At 51.7% G+C, this 19,165-nt stretch overlaps 1 protein-coding gene and 1 non-coding gene across 4 annotated transcripts; both read left to right on the forward strand.

Moving 5' to 3' along the window:
• Positions 1-14,351: 14,351 nt before the first annotated feature.
• On the forward strand, positions 14,352-16,507 carry COMMD5 (COMM domain containing 5). 3 transcript variants are annotated; one of them, XM_027132319.1, is made up of 2 exons: positions 14,352-14,481; positions 15,592-16,507. In XM_027132319.1, the coding sequence occupies exon 2, from the start codon at positions 15,648-15,650 to the stop codon at positions 16,320-16,322; it is 675 nt and encodes a 224-aa protein (XP_026988120.1). In that variant the 5' UTR covers positions 14,352-14,481; positions 15,592-15,647; the 3' UTR covers positions 16,323-16,507. The 3 variants fall into 3 exon arrangements, with proteins under 3 accessions (XP_026988120.1, XP_026988119.1, XP_026988121.1); XM_027132318.1 differs by having other exon boundaries at positions 14,463-14,481; positions 15,422-16,507; XM_027132320.1 differs by lacking the exon at positions 14,352-14,481 and adding an exon at positions 14,501-15,241.
• A 2,292-nt stretch (positions 16,508-18,799) lies between these two features.
• On the forward strand, positions 18,800-18,872 carry TRNAR-CCU (transfer RNA arginine (anticodon CCU)). Its single transcript has one exon. It is a non-coding gene; the product is annotated as a tRNA-Arg (tRNA).
• The last annotated feature ends 293 nt before the right edge of the window (positions 18,873-19,165 follow it).

The raw sequence follows: 19,165 nt of genomic DNA on the forward strand, positions 1-19,165 counted from the left end.
TACACAGTAGGTCCTTGTTGTTTACCTATTTTATTTATAGTAGTGTGTATCTGTTAATCCCACACTACTAATTTGGGATGAATGGATAAAGATGTGATACATATATACAATGGAATATTATTCAGCTATAAAAAAGAACGAAGTGATGCCATTTGCAGCAACATGGATGGACCCAGAGATTATCATACTAAGTGAAGTAAGTCAGACAGAGAAAGACAAATATCATATGATATCACTTATTTGTGCAATCTAAAAAAATGATACAGGGAATTCCCTGGCCGTCCAGTGGTTAGAACCTGGCGATTTCACTGCTGTGTCCCGGGTTCAATCCCTGGTCGGTGAACTTAGCCACAAGCCATGTGGCATGGCCAATAAATAAATATGTTTTTAAAGATACAAAGATTCACAAAACAGAAACAGACTCACAGACATAGAAAACAATCTTATGGTTACCAAAGGGGAAAGTGAGGAGGGCTACATTAGTAGTCTGGGATAAATTAACTACATTAGTAGTTTGGGATAAATTTATAAATAAATAATAAATTATTGAAAACATAGATGTGGAATTCGTACATAAAAATTGTTAACTGAATGCCAACATACAAAAACACAGAATGCTTAAGGATATACAAGAATGTAAGGATAGGGACTTCCCTGGTGGTGCAGTGGTTAAGAATCTGCCTGCCGATTGCAGGGGACATGGGTTTGAGCCCTGGTCCGGGAAGATCCCACATACCGCGGAGCAACTAAGCCCGTGTGCCACAACTACTGAGCCTGCTAGAGCCCGCGAGCCACAACTACTGAGCCCATGAGCTACAACTACCAAAGCCTGTGTGCCTAGAGCCGGTGCTCCGCAACAAGAGAAGCCACCGCAATGAGAAGCCCACACACCGCAACGAAGAGTAGCCCCTGCCCGCCACAACTAGAGAAAGCCCGTGGGCAGCAACGAAGACCCAACACAGCCAAAAATAAATAAATAAATAATTTTAAAAAAGAATGTAAGGATAACATCAGAAAAATCTATCCGTGTAATTTAGCATATCATCAGACTAAGGATAAAATCACCTCCTCTCAATTGTTGATAAAAGTCAGCATCTCTTTATGATCAAAAAATTTTTAACTGAGACTACAAAGGAAACTTTATTAACCTGATAAAGGCTATATACCAAAATCCCACACAAATTATTTTCAACAGAGAATCTTTGGATACAAACCCTTTAAGGTCAGGAGCAAGAAAGGATGCCTTTCTTGGTGGGTGTTGGTGGGTGGAGGCGGGTGTACTCAGCCGATGCAACAATAAAAGAAAAAAAGGAGCCTAAGGATTAGAAGAGAATAACCTGAAGTCTCAAAAATTGAAGATAATATGAAATTCTACACAGAAAATATACAGAATCAACAAAGTATTAGAATCAGTGAGTTCAGTAAGATCTGCTCACAAAACCCAACAATGGTTCTCTACAGATGAGAAACCACCAACTGGAAAATATGATGGAAAGTGAGATGCCCTTCACAACACCAACGGAAGCTATAAACCATGTAGGCATTAAGCTAATTAAACATATACAAAACCTTTATAGAGGACACATAAAAACTCTATGAAAGTATCTTAAAAGAAAGCCTAAATAAATGGAGAAACATACAATGTTCATGGACCAGAAGGCATAACACTGTAAAGATGTCAATGCTCACTAAAGTGGTCTAAAAAACCAAAATATTAATAATCTAGTTCTAGTAAGATTTTTTGAGGAATGTGAAAAACATATTTTTTAGATATACATGGAAGAATAAAAGTCTACAAATAGCTAGTTCAGTTTTGAAGGAGGACATACAGCAGGCAGGTACTCTACCAGATGTTAGGATCTACTCCAAAGCAATGGTACTTGATAGGCTCAGGAACACAAATGGACCAATAGAACAGAAAAAAGAATTCAGAATCTCACTAATGTATAAAAAGTAATGGGGAAAGATTGATTATTTAATGTATTCTTTGTTGAGGAATTATTTGAAGAAACATGAAGCTGGATCCACATCTAATATGTATAAAATTGGGTTCCCAGTAGATTATCCACATAAATATGAAAAGTAGAAGAAAGTAAAACTGAAATACTTCTAAAAAAAATAGAGGTGAATCTTTATGACCTTGGAGAAGGTAAAGACTTATTAAAACCACAAAACTACAAGCCACAAGGTAAAAAATTAACTAATTTGACTACCTCTGATTTAATTTCTACTAAACAGATGACATCACAGTTAAAATTAATAGATGATGGACTAGCAGAAGACATTTACAGTCTAAATCTGACAAGAGATTGGTATCTAGAATATACAAGAGCTCTTGCATATCAACAATGAAACAAAACAAAAAACAGGAACTCCAATAGCAACATAGGCCAGAAACAAAAACAAAAAACATATACATATGAAAAGACAATTCACGAAGGGGGAAAGCCCACATGTTATTTGAGGAGATCATGAAACTCACTAGGAATCCATTAAGGACAAATTGAAACAACCATGATATGCATCTGATTGGCAGAAATAAGAACACTGTATAACACTTAGTGTTGGGGAGGGTGTAGTGAATTGGGAACTCTCAGGCACGGCTACTGGGAGTGTAAATGTACTCAGCAGCTCTGAAGGGCAACCTAGCGGTAGTCAGTGAAATTAAGCGTGCAATACCTTATGAACAAGCAACCCGTTCTTGGATAGATAATCCAGAGGAATTTTCATTCCTAGGGACCAGGTAAAAAGATACGCAGCACTACGTGATTTGCAGTGATGGGGAATAAGAGGCAACTTAGGCGTCCATCATCAGGGACAGACGCGCAGACTGACAGTGCTACGCAGCAGTCAGGGACAAAGAACCAGAGGTATGAAGAACAAGAGAAGATCCTAAAAACAAGGCACTGCGTAAAAAATTAAGTGAAGTGGACTTTATAGCACAACATGTAAATTAAGTCACATACACCACACAACAGTGCATATTTTACAAGGAAAAAACATATTAAGGACGCGTATAAAACACCTGCACCTACGTGATGGAAAGGAAGAGCTGCGGAGTCAGGGACACGTTGATAAACGAGGAGAATCGCCTGCTCCAGACAGGAAAGGGCCCGGGGCCTGCGTGCAAAGGCGCCGCCTCCCCTCCGCTGCCCGGCCGCACGCAATCCCACTGAGGACCCCTTTTCTTCCCACTCGCCCCTGCAGGATGGGGCCAGGAAGACAGAGTGCTCCAGCATCACCTCTGGCTCCGTCCCGGCTGGGCAGCGGCGTGGGAACAGCGGCCTGGCGCCCCGAGGGCCCGAGCACAGGCGGGACAGCGTGGACCCGCTGGGACCCGCTCCGGCCTCCTGACCACGCCCCTCACGACCGCCCCTGCACCCGGTCACGCCCCCAACACCCTCCTCGCCCCTTCCTTGACCATGCCTCACTCGGGACCCTGGCTTCGCCGCGTTCCTCAGATCCCAGTCACACCTTCCCGGGCCACGCCCCTTGCCCAAGGACTCGCCCCAGGAGACAGCCTCTTAAGCTCCTCGACGCTCCGCCCTGACCACGCCCCCGTGGACTTCACCGGGGCCACGCCCCCACGGCTCACTCCCTCAGGAGTCCCTCTCCCTAGCTGGCTCTGGGCTGTCAAACCCAATCAGATCCCTTCCCTCCAGTCCGAGGGCCGCTCCCCACCTGCAGTGGGCTCTGTGCCAGATCTGGGGCTCTGCCCACGAGCAGGGACAGGCTGATGGTCCCCTGGGTTGGTGGTAACTGGTTTCCACCTTAATCCGCTTACAGCTCATCAGAAATTGCTTAGGTGTTCTATCAGGGACGCTCTTTATTCCCCAAGGAAGCTGCCTCGGCACACCAGGCTTGGTATAATTTTTCCTTTACGGTAGGTACTGTCATCATTCTCTCTTCCGGGTGGAGACGCTGAGCACAGAGTTGAGAAACTTGGCCAAGGTCGCCCAGCAGTCCGCTGATAGGACCAGGGGCTCAGCCCCACGCGTCCTAGGGAGTTTAGAGGAGAGGGGTGGACGCGCCCCGACCCGCTCTTTTTTCTCCCCTGCAGGAGGCTGGTTGCTGAGACGTCAAACAGCCTTCAGACCTCCTTTGACTTTGCTGCCTGGAAAATAAGACAGGCTGACTCATTTTTTAAAATATTTTTAACTTTCATTGAGATATAATTGCCATACAATAAACCACACAAATTTAAAGGGTACAATTTGCTGATAAGCTTTGATGTATTGTTTAATTTCACATCTGTGAAAGAATTACCACAATCAAGACAGTGAACGTGGCCGGCACTTCCCCAGTCTTGCAGGCCCCAATGAATCCGCCCTCTTACCCTCCCCCACCCCATCTCCAGGGAACTCTGCTTTCTGTCACTACCTATTAGGTCAGTTTCATTTTCTAGAATTTGGTGTAAATGGAATCCTTTTCTCCTAGGGGAAACATCTAGGAGTAGAATGGATGGCTCATATGCGAGGTGTATGTTGGACTTCTTATGAAGCCTCCAAACCATTTTCCACGTAGCTGCACCACTTTCCATCCCCACCAGCAGTGATGAGGGTTTCATTTCCTGCACATCCTCACAGACTCTTGACATGGCCAGTCTTTGTTTAAATTGTGGTAACACACACACACACACCATAAAATTACCATCTTAATCATCTTTAAGTGAACGGCTCAGTAGTGGTAAGCATATTCATAATGTTGTGCAACAGCGCTCCAGATCCAGATCTTGCAAAACTAAACCTCTCTGCCCATTAAACAACTTCTTATTCCTCCCTCCCGTCAGCCACTGGCAACCACCACTCTACTTTCCATTTTTATGAATTTGATTACTTTAGATACCTCATATAAGTGGAATGTATTTGTATTTGTCTTTTTGTGACTGACTTATTTCACTCAACATAATGTCCTCCAGGGTCATCTATGTTGTAGCATGTGTCAGAATTTCCTTCTGTTTTAAGGCTGAGTAATATTCCATTATATATACACACCACATTTTGTTTATCCATTCGTCGATGGACACTTGGGTTGCTTCTACCTCTTCACTATTATGAATAATGCTGCTATGAACATGGGTGTGCAAATATCTCTTTGAGATCCGTCTTTCAGTTCTTTTGGGTATATACCCAGAGATGGGATTGCTGGATCAAATGGTAGTTTTTGGGTTTTTTTTATAAATTTATTTATTTTTGGCTGCATTGGGTCTTCGTTGCTGTGCGCGGGCTTTCTTTAGTTGTGGCGAGCGGGGGCTACTCTTTGTTGCGGTGCCAGCCTTCTCATTGTGTTAGCTTCTCTTGTTGCGGAGCACGGGCTCTTGGCGCGCAGCTCAGTAGTTGTGGCAGCAGGCCTAGTTGCTCCGCGGCATGTGGGATCTTCCCGGACCGGGGCACGAACCTGTATCCCCTGCATCGGCAGGCGGACTCTCAACCACTGCGCCACCAGGGAAGACCCTTTGCCCATTTTTAAATCTGGTATTTATTTTGTTGTTGTTGTTGAGTTGGAGTTCTTAATATATTTTGGATATTAACCTCTTATCAGATATAAGATTTGTAAATATTTTCTCCAATTCTGTGGGTTGCCTTTTCACTCTCTTGATTGTGCCCTTTGATGCACAGAAAGTTTGTCTGATGTAGTCCAATTTACCTATTTTTGCTTTCGTTGTGTGTGCTTTGGTGTCATATTCAAGAAATCTTTGCCACACGCAGCCCATTTGGGTTTCAGGAGAAGAAGGCTCCGGGGACCAGCACTAACTGCAGCAATGCTGTGCGAATCCACGGACCCGCGGACCCATTTCTCCATCTGCTTTTCTCTGTACATTTGATTCTTCTGTTCTTTGAGACCTGGCCACCTCACAGATCACTGGCTTCCCCTGCAGATGGGAACACAGCTGGCTTTGCCTCTGCCTGCACTCTGGTCTAAGGGCATCATGTCTCCCGCAGAGCAGGGCCACCCATGGCAAGAACTGGGTGGGGGGGGCGTTTGTTTAACAGGGAGCATCCGGCAAGGGCAGGCACCCAGAATGCCCCCTCTGCCCGTGACCAGAGCCTTTCTTGTACCCGTTACATCCCATATGAGGGGAGTTTACAGTTAGACAGGTACTTGCTGCCTTGAGGGACCTCCACACTGGTCCATGTGCCTGTCCTGGAGCCTCCCCCAGGCCATGCTGACTGGACAGGGTGCTGCAGGCTCTCTGAGCCTCTGTACAGCTGAGCGGCAGGTGCCTGTCCCTGCAAGGGCTAGTGACACAGACAATGCACTGAGTGCCAGGGTGAGGGGCCCCACGTGGAGAAGCAGAGGAGCCAGCGTCCACAGAGAGATAGAGAGGAGAGAAAGTCCTGGGGACAGAGGGGTCCAAGGCTTCCAGGACAGCCTCCTGCCCTCTTTGTGAGCCAACTCTGTGTCCTCCCAGCTGGGTCTCCTCCTCACGGTGAGCAACACCCAGGGCCCCCACTCCTTGCGGTCGGATGATCGCAGACCTAAGGCGCAGGCAGACGTCCTGGACAGTGCACAGGTCCTGGGAGCCAGTCCCTGCCCTGGACACACCTGAGGACATGGCCTCATTGAGCAGCTGTGCCCACCAAACTCTCTGGCTTCCCTGAACACAGACGTGGGTCCACAAGTGTCCCGAGCCATTGCCTGCGCTCCGGCTAGTAACTCTGGGGAACAGAAGGTGGGACTCCCCCCAAGGAGCCCTGGGCACTCATCTCTGGGTCCAGTCCAGGTGGGAGGGGCCAAGGTGGCCCGAGAGGCTGGGAGGCTGCTGGACACACGTCCGGGTCCTCCTCTCCATTGCCCTCCGCCAAACCCCATCATTCAGTGTCATCCACTTGTCTCCTCTAGCCTGAAAACACGAGCCCATAATCCATCCCAATGCTCCCTTTGGGTGTTCTGCTGTGAGGAAAGGGACAAAGAGAAGGGACAGTCAGGCAAAAGATGTGAACGGATACCTCACTAGAGAAGATTTATTTTTATTTATTTATTTATTTTAATTTACTTTTGGCTGCGTTGGGTTTGGGCTGCGCAAATGGAGAGCAGCTGACAGCTTCCTACATTTCTGTACTAAGTTTCTAAAATCTGGAAGCATGCAAAAGGGGAGTTACCCCGCCTCCACAGTCAAGTGGATCGCTGGCTGCAGCAAACGCCGCATTCTAAAATCTGTGAAAGAATGTGCACGTGCAGCTCAATCCTCCCCGAAGTAATTAATGGTAATGACGTATATAATGAGGTCCTTACCGTAGAAAATAAAGGCTAGAAAGCCACCGTGAATTTCAAACTGTAGGTATAACGGAATAGTTGGTTGTTTACATAAAATGGTTGTTGAAAAGTTTCCGGCTTTTTCCACAGTGGATTTGCTCCCAGACACAGGCGTTTAAAAACCACCACTAGGGCTTCCCTCGTGGTGCAGTGGTTAAGAATCCGCCTGCCAATGCAGGGGACACAGATTCGAGCCCTTGTCTGGGAAGATCCCACATGCCACGGAGCAACTAAGCCCGTGTGCCACAACTACTGAGCCTGCGCTCTAGAGCCCGCGAGCCACAGCTGCTGAAGCCCGCTCACCTAGAGCCCATGCTCCGCAACAAGAGAGGCCACCGCGATGAGAAGCCCATGCACTGCAACAAAGAGTAGCCCCCGCTCGCCAAAACTAGAGAAAGCCCATGTGCAGCAATGAAGACCCAATGCAGCCAAAAATAAATAAATAAATTTATAAAAACAAAGCAAACCAAAAAAATGGATCTCCATTTCCTTACAAAAAATAAATAAATAAAAAACACCACTAAGCCCAAGCTTAAACGGGCAAGGAAAAGACGTCGTCGTCGCTGGATACGGAGCTCAGGTGCGTCCACCTCTCCTGGCTGTCTGCCTCACAGCTATGGTGGGAGTAACAAAGGAGCCGTGGAGAACTGTGGGGGGTGGGGAGGGAGCCTGTGGGGACGGGAAGGGCTCCCCTACGTGGCTTCAAGCTCAGCATGAGCGCCACGTCCCCACCGACCTCCCTGGGGAGACCCAAGACCAGCCAGCATTCTGTGACCACCAGTGACGCCCCAGGACACAGAGACATTATTGAAAACATGACCACAGGCGCATCTCAGGCTGTCTGTGCTGTCCTGGTTGTTGTTGCTTCTGTCTCCAAGAATGGGCAGACCCCTCCCTGAGCAGGCCCTTTGGCTTACACACTGGTGTGACACCACTAACTGCAGGTATTAACAAGATGGGCTCCACTGAGCCCCCTATACCTGGTAGAGGTGGCAGTGCAGTGGAACCGAGCTGCCCACAGCCCGTCCAGCTGACAAGCCCTCGCGTCCACCGCTCCAGCACATCCACACAATTGGTGCATTGGCACCAAGCCTGTGGGATGAGAGGAGATGGGGGTTCTCAAACCCAGCGGAGTGGTCACCTTTGTCCACGTGCACAGTGGTAGCTTTGAGTGAAGCTCTTCTTGGGGAGTGTGGACTTCAGCGTCAAGAACGTGTCTGTTAAAGTTGCTCATCGTGGCAACAGCAAAAATGATCCAGCAACGCAGGTGGCTGGCTTCACAGCCCAGGTGACTATCCTGAGTCATCCAGGCTGTGTCAACACTGGCTGGGCATCTGCTGCTTGCAAGTCTACTAAGGTGAAGAATGTTGATCACTGTTCTGGAAAGAGTCTGGAAGATGGCCCCAGATTCTTGAAACCTCGTGACGCTTCGTTCGTTGAAATGGTCCCCAGCAAGCCCATGTGTGTTGAGAGCTTCTCTGACGATCCTTCTCTGGGCCATTTTGGTATTTGTGACATGAGATGGACGGCAGCTGTGAGTGTCATCAAAGCAGTAGGCGAGAGGTCTGCTGTACTGGAGCTGGCAAGAAAGTTCGGAAGGCTAAACGAATACACTTAACCCTTGAGCCACGTGGGGATTAGGGGCACTAACTCTCCACGCGGTTGAAGATCCGAGTATAGCTTTAGTTCCGTATCTGCAGATTCAACAACCCCAGATTTTTTTATTGGAAAAAAAAAGCTGCATATAAGTGGACCCACAGTTCAAACCTGTGTTGTTCAAGGGTCAACTGTATTGTCCCTAATACCTGCCACCAACTCTTAGCCTGTGGTGGAAGAACGGTCTCAGGACAGTCTCAATTGGCCATTTTGGTTTAATAGTAAAAGACTGGCTAATGAGAACAATGCATCATAAAATCTTCAGAAGAAAAAGAGAATGTTTTGTGGACCGTTGTTGCAGGGGTGTTGCATGGCAGTTTCAAGTTACTAGTTTTTAAAATCAGAACCACTTTTTTCTTAATATTTATTTGGCTGTGCTGGGTCCTAGCTGCGGCACACGGGTTCTTCGTTGCGGCATGTGGGATCTAGTTCCTTGACCAGGGATCGAACCTGGGTCCCCTGCATTGGGAGTGCGGAGTCTTAGCCACTGGACCACCAGGGAAGTCCCCAAATCAGAACTTTTTAATGGAAACAACTGGACCAAAACTCTGTCACAGAATTTTGAGACCCATTAAAACAAGGTTTAATGAGAAAAAAAAGTTTTGGATCAGATTTCCCAAGTTGACCCAATCCAAGGGGAAAGGAGGAAGGCCTGAGAGGAACAGGTGTGAGGCACAGCCACCCAGACCTCCTTCCCACCAGGCCGAGCCAGGAACACCGGGTCTTCAGAAGTCGGGAGGTGCGGATGAAGGCCAGCAGGGTGCCGGCCCAGGGGCTCCCCATTGTCAGGCCTGGGGGGAGGAGCAAGGTGTTGCCTCACACAGGTCAAGAAGGGAACGGGAAGGGGGATTTCTGAGTCCTGTCCTCAACTGTGGACTCCTCGTGGGGAGAGGGAGACGCAGCCTGTCTGGTGCTTCCTCAGGTCCTGTTGGGGGTAACACAGGAGTGCGGTGGAGGCAGTGGTAGAGGCCAGGAAGGCTTGATGAAGGAGGACTGGAACTGCCTTGCAGACGGTGGGATGACGGCACAAGGGGACAGAAGCGGCACAAGCAAAGGTGCAATGTAGCAAAGATGGGAATGTGACTCTGGAGCTGGCAGGGCCTGGCTTTTTGTCTCCTGGAGACTATGGGCTCTGTCCTGGAGGCCGTGGAGCGTTTGCAGGTTTTGAGGAGCGAGGCATCGTCAAGGAGGGCTTCAGAGTTAATCTTCAGGCCATCCAGGAATGAGGACTGTGTGGGATTCGGAGAGGTGCTCGGTGAGGCTCATCTCACCTGTCTCCCGGGCGTAATATAGAGGCTTGTCTGTTCCTCAGAGATTGTAAATCAGTTTCTTGATCACCCAAACCTCATGATCCATTTCCTTCACGTAGGATTTGAGGGTAGAGAAGCTCTCGTGCAGCTTGTGGCGGAGTGGGGCCCCTGTGGTTAGGGAGCCAGAGGGAGGCTGTCCAGAGACAGGCTCACCAACCCTGGTCTGCTCCTCAGGTTTGCCCTGGTGCTGAGACCAGGTGCCCTGTCCTCCAGGAAGTGGACACAGAAGAGCAGAGAGCCAGGGCACAGGGGAACTCACCAAGGGCCCATCCGTTGTCAGTGGTACCAGTGCTGCTGCCAGGAATGCAGCCCTCTTTGAACACAAGTTTCAGGGGAAGCTGGGAGATCTGGGAGTGGGTCTTAAGATTCAAATTTCAGTGGCTCCAAGCACTGACAGCTGCTGTTTCCATCCCCATTGTAGGGATAAGACTACAGATGTGGTCACTGCCCTCGGCTGTCCGGCCACAGGTCTCCCAGACAGTGCCTGGGTGGCGTCTGCACACATCCGGATCTTCACGTGTCCATTTTCTTTTTTCCTCTGAGGCTTGGAGTCTAAGCGGAATGGAGGTTTCCTCAGACTTTCTCTAATGAGTGAACAAGTTTCTGCTGAGTTAAAGTCGTTTCTCTTGCCCTCTTGGGAAGTAAGGTTAGGGTTGATGAAGCTTTAGAGTGACTCCAAACTATTCGGTAGCACACCTGCAGTCTCTCATCTGTCCTCACAGAAGCCCAACTGCACCCACTGTGAGTCCCTGGGGGGAATAACAGAAGCATGGGTTTGGGGCCGGACAGATGGATCTGAATTCACTTAGTATGCAGTCATAGACAATCTGTGTAACCTCCAACCTTAGTCTTCTTACCTGTAAGATGGTGATGTTAATACCTGCCTGGTGCGTGCGGGGCACTCAGCACAACCTGGCACGTGGCAGGTACTCAATGAATGTCAGATACTGTTCTCATCACGTGGATTTTACCAGGTTCATGCCCAACGGGCAGCAATATCTCTATGAGCTCTGAGTGCTTAGGAGATAACTGTTTCCTTCAGTTAGTGACAAGACCCAGGTTCTGACTTAAGCTCCTCGGCTCGTGCTGTGATTTTATCTTTAACCACAGCCACCTAGAAGCCCTCCCAAGGGCTACCAGAAGTAGTTCTGACTCTCCACAGACCCCAGCTGGTCCATGAGGGTTCCCGCCACCAAGGACCGTCCCTACAGTCCTCAGACCCCAGGGTGCCGCCTCCCTCATCATCTGCGCAGAACTTAACAAGCCCCAGGGGACCAGGGCCTCTTCAAGTTGGGTGATCAAGTGCCTCAGTGGAGTCAGCGACCGTCCTACGCCTACAATTGTATCGCAGCCCGCGCGACTCCTTTACGCTCGGCAGGCCCTGCACTCGGAACCCGGCCCACCCGGGAGGCCTCGTTAGCCGACTCCCGTCGGCCGCCCGCCTCACCAGCCAATAAGCAGCCCTGTGCCCGCCTCCGTTGGACCGACCGCAGGGGAAGGTCCCCTGGGGCCAAGTCGCCTCCACCCTGCGGCAGCCGCCACTGCTTACGATGCTGGGGCCTAGCGATCCCCAAGTCAAGGGCTGAAAGAGAACCGCCGGAGCCCCGCCCGGAACCCCGCTCTCCAGCCCTCGGTTTCCCCAGCCCCTCTGCCACAACGGACCGAGGAGGGCGGGACGCCGAGCACCATAGAGTCGAAGGTCTTCCCTGCGTCCTAGAGGGACTCGAGGGCGTACGCGCAGGCCCCGCCCCGGGACTACTTCCGGCGGTGCGGCCAGTCCCGCGGGTGGGCTCGGCCTCTTGGGGGCGCCCGGGTCTCCGCGAGGCGCGGGGGCAGCCGTCTGATGTTGGTTAAGGGCAGATGTGACTGAGGTCCCCTCAGCTAGGGGCAGCTGGGCCTGCGGAGGCGGAGGTGGCCCAGGCGGCTTCCGCGATATGCTCGGTCTAGGGAAAGCCCCTCAGAACGCAGCTCAGTGCGAACGAAAATCCTGTATCTCCAGGCTGACTTCTCGAGCACGTGTCAAACTTTCCCAGGGTTCCGGTCCGATTTACGGTCTCATCCTGCATCCGCTGGGACTGCGGCCCTTGAGGGCTCGAGTCTCCAGCCCTAGTTGACTCCAGTTACTGTCCGTCTAGGCCCGGCGAGGCGTATCTCCTTGTGGTCGTGACTTGCATATCCCTGAGAGCTAATTATGTTGAGCATCTTTTCACGTGCTTGTGGACCATCTGTATATATTTTTTGCCCAAATACCTATTCAAATCCTCTTCCAATTTTTAAATTATTTATCATTTTACTGTTGAATTGTGAGAGTTATTTTTGTGTTCTGGATACAAGTCCCTTATTTCAAATATATGGTTTTCGAATATTTTCACACTTCCGTGCGTTGTCTTTTCACTGTCTTGATAGTATCATTTGCAGCACAAAAGTTCTTAATTTTAATGTGGTCCAATATTTCTAGTTTTGTTTTGTCATGTGCTTTTGGTGTCTTTTTCAAAGAATCTGCTTTTGGTTTTATTCATCCACTCTGTTTCCTTTTTTTTTTTTGGCGCACCACTGAGGGATCTTAGTTCCCCCACCAGGGACTGAACCCTGCCGACAGTGAAAGTGCCAAGTTCTAACCACTGGACTGCCAAGGAATTCCCTGTTTTTATTTATTTATTTATTTATTTATTTATTTATTTATTTATTTTGGCTGTGTTGGGTCCTCGTTGCTGCGCATGGGCTTTCTCTAGTTGCGGTGAGTGGGAGCTACTCTTTGTTGCGGTGCACGGGCTTCTCATTGCGGTGGCCTCTCCTGTTGTGGATCACGGGCTCTAGGCACGCAGGCTCTAGAGCACAGGCTCAGTAGTTGTGGCGCCAGGGCTTGGTTGCTCCGCGGCACGTGGGATCTTCCCAGACCGGGGCTTGAACCCGTGTCCCCTGCATTGGCAGGCGGATTCTTAACCACTGCACCACCAGGAAAGTCCCAGTTCATTTTCTCTTTATTATTTCTTTCTACTTCCTTTAGGTTTGGTATTTTTTGTCTAGCTTAAGTTGAACATTTAATTTGATTTTTAAAATTCTGACTTACAATTATTAAAGGACAAGTTATTTGCTAAAAGCTTATAAATTAATGGTCAGAAAATTGGACTTAGTGATAGGCTGGTTTCTTCAAGCTTCTAGGTAATAGAAGTTGAAGAAGGTAGTAAGGGAAAGGGAAGCCCCTGGATATTTTATGGGAGGGAAATGGGCAAAAAGAGAACAAAATTCAGGATAAATGGAAGAAAAGGGCTGCCTTTTTCTCCTGACTCCCTGGAATTTGTTTAATAAGTATGGAAACAGAAGCAAGTACTGTGGTTTTTCTATAGCTATCTTTTACAAGTCGATATTTCTTGCTTTTGGATCACATGGATTTAGAAAAGATATCGTTTTGTTTTTAGCCTTTTTTAAAATTTTATTTTATTTATTTTATTTTTGGCTGTGTTAGGTCTTCGTTGCTGTGCGTGGGCTTTTCTCTGCTTGTGGTGAGCAGGGGCTACTCTTCATTGTGGTGCACAGGCTTCTCATTGCTGTGGCTTCTCTTGTTGAAGAGCACAGGCTCTAGGCGCGTGGGCTTCAGTAGTTCTGGCACGGGGGCTCAGTAGTTGTGGCTTGTGAGCTCTAGAGCGCAGGCTCAATAGCTCAGTGGTTGTGGCGCACCGGCTTAGTTGCTCCGTGGCATGTGGGATCTTCCCGGACCAGGGCTCGAACCCATGTCCCCTGAATTGGCAGGAGGATTCTTAACAACTGCGCCACCAGGGAAGCCCTGACATTAAAATACCACTTTATGGAGATAAATGCACATCCCATCAATTCACCTATTCAAAGTGAACAACTGAGAGGCAAAGTTCGCGCGCATTTTTGTGCAGGCGAGCCTCCCCGCCCAAGGTCTGTACTGGGCACCCCCCCACCCCCAGGCCCAGGCCCCCCACCCCCGTGCCCCCAGACCCCGGCAGAGACCCCCTGCTTTTCGAGTGCAAACGAGGCATCAGCCATCCGAGCGGAGGACAACCGGAGGTGCGTCCTGCGCGGTCGGACCCGTAAGACCAACCCGGCGGCCTAGGCCCCGCCCCACAGGCCGCGGATCACCGAGGGCGGGTCCTCCCGCTGTCCTAGAGGTGCCCCCCGGAGGTGGCAGGGGATCTCTAGGTCGCTTCCGGGAACCAGGCCGCGCTTCCGGGAACCAGGCCGCGCTTCCGTCTGCGAGCGCCTTTCTGCTCCGCTTGGGACCCCGCGACAGGTACGGGGGCGCAGCGGGAAGCGGGGATGGGTATGGGTCGCCCTGCTCGCGAGGCGGCGAACGCTTTGGAGGCAGGAGGCCGATCCAGCAGCTCGGGACCGGACCACAGGGCACTGACCGCGGCCGGGGCGGCGGCTCGGAAGAGCTTGGGTGGCCGCCTCGGGGCGCTCCTTCCTCCGGGCCGGGGGGCAGCGCGCTGGCCTCCAGGGACCGGGGCTTGAGCGGCAGGCGGCGGGGCTGCGGAAGGCTGTCCCGATACTGGCCAGGCCCTGAAAGAAAACCCGTGGGTGGTCGTTGGCAGCCGGGGTGAGGGGGCCCGGCCTTCCCGGGAGAGTGGGGTACGAGGAAACCAGTGGGGAGTTCCCCGTGCGCCCGGGCCCGCCGCGCTGAGGCCCGCAGTCCAGGGGTGGGGGCGCCTTGGGGACAGCTCTGCTCGGCACCTGGCGCGGCTGCGGTGGGCCGGGCGCTCCTGCAGAAGCAGGTGTGGGGTGTCGTGCTGTCCTTCAGGTGACGTCTCAGCCCTTTTTTCCAGGTACTGCACCCACCTCTCTTAACACCTGCGCCTCAGCCCTTCCTGCCTAAGGGACGCCGTCTGGTCTCCCCCCTGCAGGGACTTCTGAGTGGACGGGCCTGGGTTCTAGTCCTTGACTTGAGCAGTTGATTCCGCCTCGATTTCCTTGTTGGTGGGGTGAGAACGATAACCCGCTCGTGCAGAGCCGTGTGCGGCTTGGAGGTGGAGTAGCTGAGTGATCTTGGAGTGGTCAGTGGCAGCGGCAGTGGCTGTTGTGTCCTTGTGTTCTCTGGACCTTTCTTCTCTCTCATTCTTTAATCCGTTATTTATTTGGAGAACTTACGTTGCTCTCCTGTTTCCTGATTCTCTTTCTTCTCTCCTCCCCACCTCATCTCCCTTTTCTGCTGGCTCCTGCCTCCCCTCTTCCAGGGACTGGAGAGGGGCCCCTCCGCCACCTGCTTCCAGGGCACCTTCCGTCATGCTGGCTGTCATCAGTGGTTCACACCATCAGCATCTGGGAGGTGGAGACCATATCAGTCCTCATTCACTGGCCCAAAGGACATGGGAGTCACTGGGCTTCTCTTCCGCCCCCCTTCCAGGCAGTTGCTGCTGGGACCTCCTACCTGGGCTGCCGGTCAAAGAGCAGGAAGCAGCGATGTCTGCCATGGGTCCTGCAGCTCCACACCTGCATCGCCCTGGTGACAGTCACAGTGGCTGCATGAGTTTCCTGGGCACCCAGCTGCCTCCAGAGGTGGCAGCAATGCCCCAGCTCCTGAGGGACCTGGAGAGGGGCACATTCAGAAAGTTGCTGAAGCTGGTGGTCAGCAGTCTGCAGGGGGAAGACTGCCGTGAGGGTGTGCGGCGCCTCGGGGCTGGTGCAGACCTGCCTGAGGAGCGTCTGGGTGCCCTGATCGCTGGCACACACACCCTGCTCCAGCAGGCCCTCCGGCTGCCCCCGGCCAGCCTGAAGCCCGATGCCTTCAAGAACCAGCTCCAGGAGCTCTGCATCCCCCAAGACCTGGTCGTGGACTTGGCCAGTGTGGTGTTTGGGAGCCAGCGGCCTCTCCTTGACTCTGCGGCCAGGCAGCAGGGGGCCTGGCTGCCCCATGTTGCCGACTTTCGGTGGAGGGTGGACGTGGCCATCTCCACCAGCGCCCTGGCCCGCTCCCTGCAGCCAAGCGTCCTGATGCAGCTGAAGCTCTCGGATGGGTCGGCCCTCCGCTTCGAGGTCCCCACGGCCAAGTTCCAGGAGCTGCGGTTCGGTGTGGCCACGGTCCTGAAGGAGATGGCCGACCTGGAGAAGAGGTGCGAGCGCAAACTGCAGGACTGAGCCTTGCTCGCCAGTCCCCTTCTGGTCACCGGGGATAGCTGGCTCAGACAGGTGTCTCCAGAGCAAAGGCCGCCCTTCCCAGGAGGCACTCCAGTGAGTGTTTGAGTGTAATCGTGCATTTCTCTAAGTGAAGAAGACAGCTGTGTCTTCCCCTTTCTTTGGAAGTAAAGCAGCTACACAAAATATGTTCTCCTGGGTAGGCATCAAACTGCAGGCCCCGTCCCCCCAGCTGTCAGTTGGTCTTGTTGCCAGGTAAGGGCACCCACTGCTCCGGTGTGGCCATGTGTGGTCTAGTCACAGTCTGGGGTCCAGGCCAAGGCCTTTGTGAGGACACAGAGGTTGCTCAGGCTGCCCCCACCTAACGACTGAGCGCTTGCTCCTGTGATTTGGGGAACCCTGTGCTTCAGGGTGCACATTTCATTCCCCTGTCTTAAATCCCTCACCTTATGGAGAGCATTCTAGTGGGGCGAGGGAGGCATTACGAAGTGCATAATACAAACAAGTGGTGTAGCTCGTGGGAGGATGGGAAGTGGCGCAGGAGGCAGAGCAGCCTTTGGAGATGGGGGGCAAGGCTGTGGGAGAACTGGGCTGTCATTTTAAATTGGGTCGTGGGGGGACCTCCCTGGTGGCCCAGTGGTCAAGAATGCTTCCAATGCAGGGGACACGGGTTTGATCACTGGTCGGGGAACTAAGATCCCACATGCCGTGGGGCAACTAAGCCTGCGTGCCACAACTGCTGAGCCCACGCGCCGCAAACTACAGAGCCCACGTGCTCTGGAGCCCGCGCACTGTAACTAGAAAGAAGCCTGAATGCTGCAACAAAAACCAGACACAGCCAAAAAAAAAAAAAAAAAAAATCAGGGCATGGGTTGCGCCTCCTTGAGGACATGGTACCTGAGCAAAGACTTAAAGGAGGCGAGGCGGAGGGAGCAGCCTGTGGTGCACAGGCCACGTGGCTGCAGCCAAGTGGGGGCAAGGTGAGTGGAGGGCACAGGGGGCAGCCCTGAGGGCCTCTCAAAGAGCTTTGGCTCAATTCTGAGTGAAATGAGTGTGATGTGACAGTTGTTTTCAAAGGATCACACTGGATGCTGTGTTGATAGCAGAGCCTAGGGCAGCAGGGTACGAATTGGGAGTCTGGTGGAGTTGGCGGTGGCAGGGGAGACAGGAGCAGGGGCCTCGCCTGGGTGCCTCTAGGGTGGGAGTGTGCAGAGCCCGTGGCCAGCCCTGCACCCTGCAGCATAACCACACCCCAGGTAGGGGCCTGGCGTGTCCCTGCCTCCATGGTCTGCCACGAAACCAGGTCACAGGTCTGGTAGTATTAATAGCCCCGAGCATCATGCAGGAACCTCCTCTGAAAACAGAAAATGAGCTTGGGTGCCCACCTGGCACCTGCCCTTCCCCAGCGCCCCCTTCCTGCCCCCTGCTCCATGCCACAACCCATCAAGAGCGGCAGTGTTTGCTCTGTGCTGTTTCCAGAACACTCCCATGATCTTGGTTAATTAAGGCCTTTCCCTGAGTGAGGGTCCTAGCAAGTTAGGTGTGGGCCAAGGGCACAGAGGAGGCCACCCTAAGGTGCTGCTGTGCGCTCGGAGCTAGAGTTTCAGAGGCCAGGCTGCAGGTGGGGCCCCGTCTTGGCTCAGCTGAGGAGTGCAGACTCCCCAGGTCTCCTTCAGCATCAGCTGGCATCCTTGGGCTCTGCTCCCCTGAGGACAGGAGCTGGACCGGGCTGTGCTCGCTGTTGCCCAGGCCTGCTCAGAAGAACGTGCACAGGTGAGCTGAGCACCACATCTGCCTCCACCAGTGATGGAGGCTTTCCTGTCAGTCACTGTGCTGTGACGTCTTCCTCGACCACTGGGCATGTGTCAGGAACATGTGCTCATTATGATACATTTGGAAAAGCCGAAAAAGTAAAACGAACAAAAAAGTAAAAAGATTCAAAAAGCTCCTTTGCCCATAGACGGTCATGGAGAAACTGTCTTGACCAGACTTGACATTTACGCTCTGTGCTGTCTCTGTGTTAACACAGCTCTGTTCATGTAACTCTTCCTGATATGAGGGTCTGTCTAATGGCAGCAGAACATGCATCTTCCTGGTGGGCGTGCCAAGTTTCTCTTGGGCAAAACAAGCAAAGCACCACAGACCGGGCAGCCTATAAGACAACAGACATTGATTTCTCACAGTGCGGAGGACTGATGTCCGAGGTCAGGGGACCAGCAGGGGCGGGTGAGGCCCTCTGCCTGGCTGCAGACTTCCGTGTCCTCACGTGGAGGAAGAGGCAAGGGAGCTCTCTGTGGGGTCTCTTATCAGGGGGACTCCACCTTCATGACCGAAGCACTCCCAAAGGCCCCACCTCATAACACCCTCACATTGGGCATTAGGATTTCAACATATACATTTTGGGGACACAAACATTCAGACCAGAGCAACTGCTGTGTTTCATTTTTTTTCTTGATTAAAAAATCACTGATGTTGGGACCTCCCTGGTGGCTAAGTGGTTAAGACTCTGCGCTCCTAATGCAGGGGGCCCAGGTTCGATCCCTGGTCAGGGAACTAGATCTCACATGCTTGCTGCAACTAAGAGTTCGCATGCCACAAGTAAGGAGCCCTCGAGCTGCAACTAAGACCCGGCACAACCAAATAAATATTTTTAGAAATCACAGTGAGGACTTCCCTGGTGGCACAGTGGTTAAGAATCCACCTGCCCATGCAGGGGACACAGGTTCATTTCCTGGTCCAGGAGGATCACACATACCGTGGAGCAACTAAGCCCATGTGCTGCAACTACTAAGCCCATGTGCCGCAACTACTGAGCCCTCATGCTTTAACTACTGAAGCCCACACAC

This window comes from Aethalodelphis obliquidens, unplaced genomic scaffold (assembly GCF_003676395.1).
Source record: "Aethalodelphis obliquidens isolate GAN/ISIS:26980383/991018 unplaced genomic scaffold, ASM367639v1 scaffold41, whole genome shotgun sequence".
NCBI classification, from domain to species: Eukaryota; Metazoa; Chordata; class Mammalia; order Artiodactyla; family Delphinidae; genus Aethalodelphis; species Aethalodelphis obliquidens.